This window comes from Nicotiana tomentosiformis, chromosome 5 (genome assembly GCF_000390325.3).
Source record: "Nicotiana tomentosiformis chromosome 5, ASM39032v3, whole genome shotgun sequence".
Lineage (NCBI taxonomy): Eukaryota > Viridiplantae > Streptophyta > Magnoliopsida > Solanales > Solanaceae > Nicotiana > Nicotiana tomentosiformis.
In genome coordinates this window covers 27,975,243-27,989,732 of record NC_090816.1, presented here as the reverse complement: position 1 = coordinate 27,989,732, position 14,490 = coordinate 27,975,243, and the positions used below count along the sequence as shown (strand labels likewise).

Genomic DNA, 14,490 nt, shown 5'->3' with positions numbered 1-14,490 from the left:
ATAATATCAATTATAACAAAATTTGTGGATCATGACATTTGCCATGACATAATATCCATTATTAGGCCAAGGATTTCTTGCTATAAATAGAGGAGTTTCTCCTCATTTGCAAACACACCAATTCAAGAGCTTTTTCACTCTTGTCTTTCTTTCTCCTCCTTTATTTCATTATAGAGTATTTTGTAAGAGAGCGAGTGTTGGGAAACACTTGTGTGAACCCTTTATTTGGAGTGATCTTGTGAGATTGTTCTCTTGGGATATTTGGTATTAATTAGAGTATTTACTCTAATTTTGTACTCTCTTTTGTACTCTTATTGGTATAGTAAAATTGCTCCTCTCTGCTTGTGGACGTAGGCCACCTTGACCGAACCACGTTAAATTTATGTCTTATTTATATTCTTTAATTGTCGTTATTATCAACTTCCATTGTCTTTGTTATTGTCATTATACCGTTGTTTGGCTAAATTTCGCACTACCCGGGTTCCCGATCCTAACAAATTGGTATCAGAGCCAGATCTAACCGGGTTAGATTAAATAGCCGAAATGACTCTAACAAAGTCTTATGTTGAGAAATTTGACCGAAGTGCAAACTTCGGAATGCGGCAATTAAAGATGGAAGCTATCCTAATTCAGGACGGTTTAGATTTGGCACTGCAAGAAAAAAAGAAGATGCCGGATAAAATGACAGACGAGGAGTTTTGCCGTCATAGACAAAAAGGCAAAAGCAGGTATTATTTTAAATCTTTCAAATGAGATTTTGCTTGAAGTTGCAGCAGAAAGCTCAGCCAAAGGCGTATGGAAAAAGTTTAAAACCCTATATATGAAAAGAACAGTAGAAAACATGCTTTACCTAAAGCAAAAACTCTACACTTTTCGTATGGCTGAAGGTACCTCTATACTTAATCATCTTGATACTTTTGATTCTCTTCATATGGATTTAAGTAACATAGATGCTGAAATCAAAGATGAGGATCAAGTTGTGTTATTGCTTGTTTCCTTACCCCAGTCGTTTAAACATATAAGAGATACTGTGCTTTATGGAAAGGATAATATCTCTTATAAAGATACCAAATCTATTTTGAAATCAAAAGAAAAAAATAGATAGAGATATTACTGGGGAAACTAGTGGGAACCAAAGGGAAGGCTTATTCATAAGAGGTAGATCAAATAAGAAAGATTCAAGTAGTGAGAAACCTAAATCAAGGTCAAAATCCAGATACAGAAATGTCATGTGTAAATATTGTCATAAGAAAGGTCACATTATTTCTGAATGTTTTAAATTAAAAAACAAAGAAAAGCATACAGAAAAGAAAAATGAGCACAAAAATACTAACACAGCCGAAGCAAGTGTAGCTGCTGATGAAACTGAGGGAACTATTTCTTTTAGCAACTAATAATAGTTTCAAATCTAACAATGAGTGGATTTTAGATTCAGGTTGTTATTATCATATGTGTCCCAGTCGGGATTTATTTATCACATATGAATCTATTGGAGGTGGAGTTATCTTGATGGGCAACAATGCTGCCTGCAAAGTTATTGAAAAAGGTACAGTCCGAATCAAAATACACGATAGTGTGGTGAGAACTCTCACCGATGTTAGACATGTTCCTGACTTAAAGAAAAATCTCATCTCTTTGGGCACTCTAGAATCTCTTGGGTGCAAGTACACAGGTGAAGGTGGAGTTCCGAAAATTTCTCATGGTGCTCTTGTGATCATGAAAGCACGCAGATCTAGTATGTTGTATACTCTTTTGGGATCTACTGTTATAGGTGATCCTGCAGTTTCAATATCAGATAAATCAGATTTTGACATCACCAAATTATGGCATATGCGATTGGGGCATATGAGTGAAAAAGGTCTGTCCATCCTCAGCAAAAGAGGTCTCTTATGTGGCCAAAGTACCAGAAATATGGAGTACTATGAACATTGTGTGTTCGGGAAGCAGCAAAGAGTCAGCTTCAAATCTCCAGCGATTTATAGAACAAAAGATACTTTGGATTACATTCATTCAGATCTTTGGGGTCCTTCACGTACCCCATCAAAAGGTGGTGCCAGGTATATGTTAACTTTCATTGATGATTATTCAAGGAAAGTTTGGGTTTATTTCCTGAAAAATAAAAGTGATATTTTCTTAATTTCAAACAATAGAAAGTTTTGATTGAGAAGCAAACAGAAAAATAAGTTAAGCGGCTTAGAATAGATAATGGCTTGGAATTTTGTAATGATGAATTCAACGAATTTTGCAAGAATGAAGGAATTGCTCGACATTGTTCTGTGAGAATGACACCTCAGCAAAATGGTGTGGCAGAAAGGGTGAATAGAACTATTTTGGAAAATGGCTCGTTGCATGATTTCAAATGCTGGGTTGACAAACCCCTTTTGGGCAGAAGCTATCTCTACAGCTTGTTATATTGTCAACCGAGCTCCTTCTGCACCTTTGAACTTTAAGACTCCAGAGGAAGTGTGGTCAGGTACTCCTGCTAATTATTCTGATTTAAAGATATTTGGTTGCCCTGCATACATGCATGTAAATGATGAAAAATTAGAGCCAAGGGCTAAAAAGTGCATTTTCCTTGGGTATGCATATGGGGTGAAAGGATACTGACAATGGTTTCCTGATCCCATGGCACCAAAATTTATAATTAGCATAGATGTAACCTTTGATGAATCCTCTATGTTACATTCTAGAAAAGAGTCTTCTAGTGCTTGTGAAACAGATAAAGGAAAGTGTACACAGAACCAGGTGGAGATTGATATTGGAATTTCTTCTGAGACAAGCTCATCAACTTTGGAGCAAAATACAATTGAAACTCCTGAAATTGAGACAGAAGCTGAAATTCCTGAAGTTGAGACTCCTGAAGTTGAACCAAAAGAAGATGAGTATTCTATAGCCAAACATAGACCAAGAAGAGAAGGTAAACAACTATTAAGGTTTGGAGCTTATGTTGCATTTGCTTTTTCAGTTGCACAGGAAACTGAAAAAATTGGAGAACCATCAAAATATTCAGAAGCAGTTTCTGGTGCTGACTCAGCCAAGTGGCTGATTGCAATGAATGAAGAAATTGTGTCTCTCCACAAGAATGGTACTTGGTCTCTTGTGAAGCCGCCATCAGGAAAAAGAATTGTTGGTTGCAAATGGGTCTTCAAGAAAAAGGATGGCATTCCAGGGGATGAAGATGCGAGGTATAAGGCATGATTAGTTGCAAATAGCTATAGTCAGGTACAAGGAGTTGATTTTAATGATATTTTCTCATTTGTTGTTAAACATAGCTCTATTCGTGTCTTGCTTGCCTTCGTTGCCATGTATGATTTGGAATTAGAACAACTGGATGTTAAGACAGTTTTATTACATGGCGAACTTGAGGAACAAATATACATGCATCAACCCGAAGGATTTGAAATTGAAGGAAAAAAAGATCATGTTTGTTTGTTGAAAAACTCCTTGTACGGATTAAAGCAGTCTCCAAGACAATGGTATAAAAGGTTTGATTCCTTTATGTTGGGTCATAGTTATTCGAGGAGCATGTATGATAGTTGTGTTTACTTTTGGAAGTTAAATGATGGTTCATTTGTGTACCTATTATTATATGTTGATGACATGCTCATTGCTGCTAAGGATTTAGCAGAAATTCACAATTTAAAAATTTAGCTGAAAGGTGAATTTGAGATGAATGATTTGGGAGCAGTTAAGAAAATCCTTGGCATGGAGATCAAAAGAGATCGAAAAGCCAACAGGTTATTTCTGACCTAGAAGAAGTACTTGGAGAAAGTCTTGGAGAGGTTTGGCATGAAAGATGCTAAACCAGTTAGTACCCCTCTTGCTGCTCATTTTAAGTTATCAGCTGCTCAGTCCCCGCAATCAGAGGAATAAGAGAGGTACATGGCACATGTTCCTTATGCCAGTGTAGTCGGCAGTATTATGTATGCAATGGTTTGTACATATCAAGATATTTCACAAGCAGTGAGCGTGGTAAGCCGGTATATAGCTTACCCTGGTAAAACACATTGGCATGCTGTGAAATGGATTCTCAGATACTTGCGAGGTACTTCAAACACATGTTTGAAGTTTTGGAGAAATACTAACACTTTGGTTGGTTTTGTAGACTTAGATTACACAGGTGATCTTGACAAAAGAAAATCACTGGCAGGCTATGTATTTTGCATCGGTGGTTGCGCTATTAGTTGGAAAGCTACATTACAATATATAGTAGCTTTATCTACTATCGAAGTAGAATATATGGCACTAACCGAGGCGATCAAAGAAGCTTTATGGTTGAAGGGTCTATTTGCGGAACTCAGTTTACACCAAGGTGGTATTACCATTTTCTGTGATAATCAAAGTGTCATTCACTTGACTGAAGATCAAATGTTTCATGAGAGGACGAAGCACATTGATATAAAGTATCATTTCATCCGAGAAACCAATGCTCAAGGAAAAGTCTATGTTCAGAAGATCAACACTAGAGACAATCTTACTGACATATTCACAAAACCTCTTCCAGTGTCCAAGTTCAAGCTTTGCGTGAACTTGATTGGCATTTACGAAGAATGATTTTTCCCATTGGGGGGTTTTTTGCGGAGAAGGTGGAGCAAATTTACTATATATAAGCCGAAATTAGGCCAAGGTAGAGTTTTATAATATGGCCAAATTTTCATAACATTTGCCATGACATAATATCCATTATTAGGCTAAGGATTTTTTGCTATAAATAGAGGAGTTTCTCCTCATTTGCAAACACACCAATTCAAGAACTTTTCACTCTTGTCTTTCTTTCTCCTCCTTTATTTTATTATAGAGTATTTTGTAAGAGAGCGAGTATTGGGAAACACTTGTGTGAACCCTTTATTTGGAGTGATCTTGTGAGATTATTCTCTTGGGATATTTGGTATTAATTAGAGTATTTACTCTAAGTTTGTACTCTCTTTTGTACTCTTGTTGGTATAGTGAAATTGCTCCTCTCTGCTTGTGAACGTAGGCCACCTTGACCGAACCACGTTAAATTTGTGTCTTATTTATATTCTTTAATTGTCGTTATTATCAACTTCCATTGTCTTTGTTATTGTCATTATACTGTTGTTTGGCTAAATTTCGCACTACCCGGGTTCCCGATCCTAACACTACATTACGGCATTGATACTTATTTCACATTTCTTAGCTTCTAAATAGAAAGTTTTGATTGAGAAGCAAACAGAAAAACAGGTTAAGCGGCTTAGAATAGATAATGGCTTAGAATTTTGTAATTATGAATTCAATGAATTTTGCAAGAATGAAAGAATTGCTCGACATCGTACTGTGAGAATGACACCTCAGCAAAATGGTGTGGTAGAAAGGATGAATAGAACTCTTTTGGAAAAGGGCTCGTTGCATGATTTCAAATGCTGGGTTGACAAACGCCTTTTGGGAAGAAGCTATCTCTACAGCTTGTTATATTGTCAACCGAGCTCCTTCTGCACATTTGAACTTTAAGACTCCAGAGGAAGTGTGGTCAGGTACTCCTGTTAATTATTCTAATTTAAAGATATTTGGTTGCCCTGCATACATGCATGTAAATGATAAAAAATTAGAGCCAAGGGCTAAAAAGTGCATTTTCCTTGGGTATGCCTATGGGGTGAAAGGATACCGACTATGGTATCCTGATCCCATGGCACCAAAATTTATAATTAGCATAGATGTAACATTTGATGAATCCTCTATGTTACATTCTAGAAAAGAGTCTTCTAGTTCTTGTGATACAGATAAAGGAAAGTGTACACAGAACCAGTTGGAGATTGATATTGACATTCCTTCTGAGACAAGCTCACCAACTTTGGAGCAAAATATAGTTGAAACTCCTGAAGTTGAGACAGAAGCTGAAATTTCTGAAGTTGAGACTCCTGAAGTTGAACTAGAAGAAGAGGAGTATTCTATAGCTAGACATAGACCAAGAAAAGAAGGTAAACAACCATTAAGGTTTGGAGATTATGTTGCATTTTTTTATTCATTTGCACAGGAAACTGAAGAAATTGGAGAATCATCAAAATATTCAGAAGCAGTTTCTGGTGCTGACTCAGCCAAGTGGGTGATTGCAATGAATGAAGAAATTAAGTCTCTCCACAAGAATGGTACTTGGTCTCTTGTGAAGCCGCCATCAAGAAAAAGAATTGTTGGTTGCAAATGGTTTTTCAAAAAAAAGGATGGCATTCCAGGGGATGAAGATGCGAGGTATAAGGCACGATTAGTTGCGAAGGGCTATAATCAGGTACATGGAGTTGATTTTAATAATATTTTCTCATTTGTTGTTAAACATAGCTTTATTCGTGTCTTGCTTGCCTTCGTTGCCATGTATGATTTGGAATTAGAACAACTTGATATTAAGACAACTTTCTTACATGGCGAACTTGAGAAATAAATATACATGCATCAACCCGAAGGATTTGAAATTGAAGGAAAAGAAGATCATGTTTGCTTGTTGAAGAAATTCTTGTACGGATTAAAGCAGTCTCCAAGACAATGGTATAAAAGGTTTGATTCCTTTATGTTGGGTCATGGTTATTCGAGGAGCATGTATGATAGTTGTGTTTATTTTTGGAAGTTAAATGATGGTTCATTTGTGTTCCTATTATTATATGTTGATGACATGCTCATTGTTGCTAAGGATTTAACAGAAATTCACAATTTGAAAATTCAGCTGAGAGGTGAATTTGAGATGAAAGATTTGGGAGCAGCTAAGAAAATCCTTGGCATGGAGATCAAAAGAGATTGAAAAGCCAACAGGCTATTTCTGACCCAGAAGAAGTACTTGGATAAAGTCTTGGAGGGGTTTGGCATGAAAGATGCTAAACCAGTTAGTACCCCCTTGCTGCTCATTTTAAGTTATCAGCTGCTCAGTCCTCGCAATCAGAGGAAGAAGAGAGGTACATGGCATAGGTTCCTTATTCCAGTGCAGTCGGCAGTATTATGTATGCAGTGGTATGTACACGTCCAGACATTTCACAAGCAGTGAGTGTGGTTGGCCGGTATATGACTTGCCCTGGTAAAGTACATTGGCATGCTGTAAAATGGATTCTCAGATACTTACGAGGTACTTCAAACACATGTTTTGAGTTTGGGAGAAATACTAACATTTTGGTTGGTTTTGTAGACTCAGATTATGCAGGTGATCTTGACAAAAGAAGATCACTGGCAGGCTATGTATTTTGCATCGGTGGTTGCGCTATTAGTTGGAAAGCTACATTACAATATACAGTAGCTTTATCTACTATCGAAGCAGAATATATGGCAGTGACCGAGGCGATCAAAGAATCTTTATGGTTGAATGGTCTATTTGCGGAACTCAGTTTACACCAAGGTAGTATTACCATTTTCTGTGATAGTCAAAGTGCCATTCACTTGACTAAAGATCAAATGTATCATGAGAGAACGAAGCACATTGATATAAAGTATCATTTCATCCGAGAAACCATTGCTGAAGGAAAAGTCTTTGTTCAGAAGATCAACACTAGAGACAATCCTACTGACATGTTCACAAAACCTCTTCCAGTGTCCAAGTTCAAGCTTTGCCTGAACTTGATTGGTATTTACGAAGAACGATTTTTCCTATTGGGGGTTTTTGCGGAGAAGGTGGAGCAAATTTACTATATATAAGCCGAAATTAGGTCAAGGTGGAGATTTGTAATATGGCCAAATTTTCATGACGTTTGCCATGCCATAATATCCATTATAACAAAATTTGTGGATCATGACATTTGCCATGATATAATATCCATTATTAGGCCAAGTATTTCTTGCTATAAATAGAGGAGTTTCTCCTCATTTGCAAACACACCAATTCAAGAGCTTTTCACTCTTGTCTTTCTTTTTCCTCCTTTATTTCATTATAGAGTATTTTGTAAGAGAGTGAGTGTTGGGAAACACTTGTGTGAACCCTTTCTTTGGAATGATCTTGTGAGGTTATTCTCTTGGGGTATTTGGTATTAATTAGAGTATTTACTCTAATTTTGTACTATCTTTTGTACTCTTGTTGTTATAGTAAAATTGCTCCTCTCCGCTTGTGGACGTAGGTCACCTTGACCGAACCACGTTAAATTTGTGTCTTCTTTATATTCTTTAATTGCCGTTATTATCAACTTCCATTGTCTTTGTTATTGTCATTATACCGTTGTTTGGCTAAATTCCGCACTACCCGGGTTCCCGATCCTAACACTGCATTACGGCATTGATACTTATTTCACATTCCTTAGCTTCTAAATTCTCACTCTGTTGATCCATTCCATCATCTGGATGCGGTGTCCTCTTCGGGAAGTGACGTCCTTCTCGCCCACCAACCGCGTCCCAAGCTGTATTTGATTCTTTTCTTGTTTGTCGTCGTCTTTGTGCTAGATGATGCTACGTCCGGTGGAGTCTGGTTTCCTTTGTTAAATGACATCCTCTTTGATCTGGGATGAACTCTTAATTTTACAGGCACGAGGCAGAAAGCAAATGGAGAGGAGTGTTGCCATCATTATCTGGCTCATCAACAAGGCTATCTCACTTCTTAGACTTTAGTAAGGATTACCTTTTCTTGATTGTTCAATATGGCAACATGAAGAGCATTTTAGCCACCGTTGTTAAGCATTTCCCAGCAATCTGGGCAGTGCTTTGATAGCTCATTTATCATACTTACATCACCTTCACTGGCTACAATGTGAATTCTTGTCGTCCAGTGATTTTCACTGCCTGCTGGAATGTAGGCTAAGGATTTCTTCCACCACAGCATATCAGAAACTACTTCTTTCAATCCTAGATAAGCAAGCATAGTGCAGCGAATTCCAACCCCATTTGTCAGGTTCCTCTCATAAAGATTTATTCTATTGCCATACTGATATCACGCAATCTGAATGTGTATGTTAAATATGATAAATAGTTGTTTCATCTACACTCTTGAGATTGACATTAATATGTATCCGTTTGCTTCCAAGCTCTCCCATCAAACATGTATAGAGCATATTAATATATGGAGGTTTATTGATCTTATAAAGGAGACAGAATGGATACCTAGGCCTGTATCAAGGTAGTGGTTAAGATGTGACGAAGACGACAACAACCCAATATAATCCCACTAGTGGGGTATATGTATGGTAGTGTGTACGCTGACCTTACCCCTACCCTGGGGTAGAGAGGCTGCTTCCGATAGACCATCGGCTTCCTCCCTCCAATAATTCCCCACCTTGCTCTTGGGCTGACTCGAAATCACAACCTCTTGGTTGGAAGTGGAGGGTGCTCACCACTAAAACAACCCAACCTATTGTTGTCACCCGTGATGTGAATAGTATCTTATATCACATGCACTCATATGTTAAATCGTAATTCCTTTGATGCATTGAAATTCATGCATTTGAATGGAATAAGTTAAAAATCAAGATTCCTATAGAATAAAATCGTTTATTTCACATATGGCCAATAAACGTTATCCATATAATGTAAAGTTACAGAATTAATTTTTGCCACACTAAAGTCACAAAGCTATTTTTTTCACCTAGAGTAATTGAACTTTGCCCACTATTATAATAAAGTCACAAAACTTTATCCACAAAATAACAGTAAAGTCACAAAACTTTATCTACTGCAATAGTAAAGTCAAAAATTTCGCCCTCTATAACAGTAGAATCATCTTTTGATGAGCAGTGCAAATGTATGCACGGGCGTAGTAGTTTTTGCTCAAACAAAATACAAATATTAAAGGCCAAAATATTAGATAGCCCCTTAAACTTGCCACATTTGACCACACTTGAACTTGTCCAAATAGGGCTGCTTATCCGGCAGATCGGGTGGTTATTTATTCTTAATGGTTCGGCTTATCGGTTATCGGCTTTTAAATGTATTAATCCGCTAGCTGTCCGATAAAATATCAGGCGAATTGATATCGGTTTAGCTATTATCGGGCGGTTTATCAGCCTGGTTGAATCTTTATTACAGAGGCCTATTTTGGTCCTTCGTATTACACTGTTACTAGTAAATACAAACAAAAAACCCAGTTTACTTTGCATGTATTCCCACCGTTTTCACTGTTGCTTGTTACTATTTCCTTTTGGCCAATAATCTGGTCCATCTAGAGGCATTATGATCACATTTACCTATATATTAATAACATATATATTTATAACATGCAAAGAAGAAGATTGTTGGCATGTTATATGTTTGAGCAGCAGAAAAAAATGAAAATTCTTCAACAGTGGATAAGTGAAACTGTGGAAGGGATATATATATATATATATATATATATATATATATATCCGATAAGAAAATTGAATAATCCGCCCCAAACCGATAAGCCGTTAATAATAAAATTTCAATATGTTCCCCATCCGTTAAACTGATAATCCGATACCAATAAGTCATTAAGTCACTTTTGCGCAGGGGCGGCCCAAAGGTCAAGCTACTAAAACAAAGGCTTTAGGCCCCAAATTTTGAGGGGCCCAATTTTTTTTTTTATTTTTCTATTCGTATTTGTATTGAGACCCTCACTAATCTAGATTCGTACCGCGTAAGGCCTAGTAAAACAGAGAACACGCTTTAACAAGATTTTTTTTAACCACAAGACTCGAACCCAATATATTTAATTAAGGTAAGTTGTATCAAATACATCTCACAACAATCTTTAGAGGTAGGGTCTAAATATATTGGGTATGTTAAAATAAAAAATAAAATATTTTATAAAAAATCAAGATAATTTTTAATTTAGTAGTGATGTAACTGTTTGAGCAAAAAATGCAGAAAGAGAATCACTCCCCCTAAACCTTTGTCGCGAATATAAAACTTTTCATTATTTAAATTTTACGAGTGACATCATTAGTGAGGTATCTATATGAATTTGGTTCTATTATCTAAGATCAACAATATCTTAGGTTAGACTAAATTATTTATAAAAGAAACTATTAACAACTGATGTTAGGCCAAAATTCTATACTTTTAGCACATTACTCGCCCTATATTTTGTTGGTTTAAGTTAGTTATTGTGCGACAATTGCCTAAATTGTGTTGTTCTATGTGTAGGAACATCGGAATGAATCATGGATGTTATGATAAATTTTTTTTCCTTCTAAAAGGCCCCAAATTAAAAATTAGCTTTAGGCCACCAATCTTCTTAGGCCGCCCCTGCGTTTTGCAGTTCGGTTTTCGATTTCGGCTCAGTTTTAAACGCCCCTAGTCCAAAGTATAATTTTTAAACACTTCTGTATGTTAGACTTTGTGTGTGAGGTCCAAATGCCACTTACATGGCAAATGAACAAATAATGTGTTAACTAGTGTATTTTCTTTTCCATATAAGCAAGTAATGATCTAAAGCCAAATAATACCTCTCAAGAATTACATCTAAAAGGCCTAATAACATAAGATTATATCCAAAAACCTACAGCAGGTTACACGATAAACATCCAAATAAGACAGGAATACATAGAACAAAAAGACATTTCTTCACAATCTTTGCTTTACGCTCTTCCTTTTCATACTCTTTGACTCGATTCAGTAAGCCCCAAATAACTCTCCGAGCTTGGTCAGATATATTTGCTCATCGTACCATATAAAGTACTTACATCCGGCCTATTCACAAAGCAATAGAAGATTAATATATATAAAAAATAATTGAAACTTAAGGAAAAGAAAGAAACATAAAATCAGTACTTAGTCATTCATATTTGCATCCATAAAATCTTCTATCGGGATTATTTGGAGACCAAGAAGTATGCAATACTACTTTTTCCCCACAATGACAGATCATAGCCACATTACTTAGTCTCGTCGTCAACTTGTTTGGAGAAGGGAGATAACGAGTTAGAGAGGAAAATATATGAAAGTCTTTACTGTGATTTAAAAGAGATGTAGAAGAAAACACATAAAATGACCTCTGAAATCTTTTGGCTTCAATGTTGTTTTCACCTACGGATCGGAGAAGAGGAATATTAGGGGCTAGGGTTTTTAATCGTTGGGAAAATGTAGTATGGGCATGGGTTTTATAAAGAGAGGTTTTTTACCATTAATTTTCTGACTCAACAACTTTAAAATAGGTATCACACGCTCATCAGTAAATATACAACACCCGGTATGCCAGGATGGACATAAGTGTTTAAAAATTACACTTTGGACGAGTTCAAGTGTCTATTTGGTCACCCCATAAGTTTTATGTTTATTTTATAAAATGTGCCAAGTTTAAGGGGCTATCTATGATTTTGACTAATATTAAATTTAAAACTTAATTATTAATACTTGAAGTCCCAAAAGTATTAAGCGCGCGTCTTTAGATTTGGATTTATATGCTAATGATCAAATATATATATTTTATAGTGATATTTGTACATAATGCCCCTTTATCACGTGCTATTCTGACATAGATGAAGACAGACAAATCCGAGATTTAAATTTCACGAATTTAACTTGTAAAATTTTTAGCGCTAAATTTATTGTACTTTTGAAATTATAGGTTTAGAGTATAATATTTATTAAATTTAGTGAGTTTTTACATATGTATCCACATTTGGGCTAATAACTTACATCCGCCACCGGAAAAGAAAGAAGTATGAAAAACTGAATCTTATGAACTGAATGGCATACTTCGTATAGTTTAGGTAAGCCACTTAGAGAAATGGCAGAAAATTGTTATATGGACTGAAGATAACTCTTCTTCAGTTCTAAATTAGGCTAATTTTCACAGTATTCGAGACTCGCTTTATCTCTCTATCAAACTAACCATCTGCACAAATTACTAGTATATTTTTTAAAAAATAATTTTTTTTCATATTTCGAAATAATTTAATTTTAAATACTTCATTTAACCCTTAATGACATGATTTTAAAACTACCCAAATGTCACGCATTGCATGTTTTAACACTACAAGTTTCTAATTTTTTTTTTCTTTTTTAAATTCCGTGCTCGGTTGGACACTTTTCTTGAGGAAAGTACAAGACATAGAAAATTGTCATTTTGGCAAACTTCATTCAAATTAATTTTATTTTTTCCACAGTTAATGTTCTATAAAACTCTTTGAGTAGAAAGAAATGTGTTTTGTAGACTTCGAATGATAGATTGTAGCAAAGTTCAAGAGCATTTATTTTCTCATGAAGTCAGGCACTAAAACCAATCATAAAAATATTCCCTTTCTTGTGATCAAGGAAAACACCAAATCCGTTTCTTGTGATCAAGGCAAACACAAATCCCTTTCTTCTTTGGAGATTCATCGAGAGTATATATATATATATATATATATATATATATATATATATATATATATATATATATGTACAGTGTTTCAACCGAAGAAAGCAAATTAAGGAGTCAGAAGATCCCCCAAATTAATCAAAAAGGAATGGCTGATCAGGAAAAAGCTAAGGCAGATGCAACAAAAATAGAAATTATGTCGGCAGCACAAATACATCTAGTTGTAGCCACTCTACTAATTACAGTCACGTTTGCAGCTGGTTTCACATTGCCAGGAGGTTTTGACAATGATCCAAATAGCCCTAATAAAGGGATGGCGATTCTAATAAGGAAAACAGCGTTTCGTGCATTTGTTGTTTCTGATGTCATCGCCTTTATGTGTTCTGCTGGTGCTGTATTCACCTACTTCCTCATGGCGGATTATAGTAGAGGACCTGTAGAGGATAGAGTTCTAGAAAAACTTTATGACGTCTCAGGTTTGTTGCAGCATCTGGCATTGATATCAGTTGTAATTGCATTTGTAACTGGTATGTATGCTACTTTAGCACATTCACTTGGTCTCGCCATTACTGTCGTTGTCATCAGTTGTATCTCTTTCTTTGTATACTTGTGGGTAATTTTTAAATTAGGATCGGCGTGATTTTATCAATATTATGTAAGAGAAGGATCGGAGGAAGAACATGAGTAGAGTGATGTCAATATTGTTACTTGTTAAATTTATTGTACTTTTAAAATTATGAGTTCAGAATATAATATTTGTTAAATGGATTCGATTGAACTCAAAGCTTACAAGTTATATCTGCTGAATAAAAAGAAATATATGAAACAGAATCTTATGAACAATTTACGTGAGCCACTTAGGAAAATGGCACATAATTGCTATATTAACGGAAGATTGTTATAAGAAAAATCAAATTATGGTGGATGTCTACTCTTCCTCCATGATCTTCTCAAATGCTTAATGACATATTCAATGATATATTTCTATGCTTAATGACATATTCAATGACATATTTTTCTTTACTTTTCATACCTATATAAAGACCTTGTAATAGATAGGAAAATACACACAATTGAAGAAGAAAATCTCTTCCTTCTCTCTATCTCCATTTCATGTTCATGTTTTACCAAATTATTTTTATTTCATAACACAATATCAGCACGAATTACTCATTTCATGATCTTCTACGTCAAGACTATGTAAATTATAAGCAGACAATGAGATCCAGTACAATGAAAATATTTTGGATGATCATACAAAGATAAGTTTTACATCCATCTAAACTCATTCATACTTTCATATCTTTGCATTAACTTTA

General features: G+C 35.5%; 1 protein-coding gene across 1 annotated transcript; it reads left to right on the top strand.

The window, feature by feature from the left end:
• Nucleotides 1-13,319: 13,319 nt before the first annotated feature.
• On the top strand, nt 13,320-13,811 carry LOC117278986 (protein ACCELERATED CELL DEATH 6-like). The gene has a single exon (XM_033658430.2). It carries the CDS (start codon nt 13,320-13,322, stop codon nt 13,809-13,811), a length of 492 nt encoding a protein of 163 aa, XP_033514321.1.
• Nucleotides 13,812-14,490: the final 679 nt, after the last annotated feature.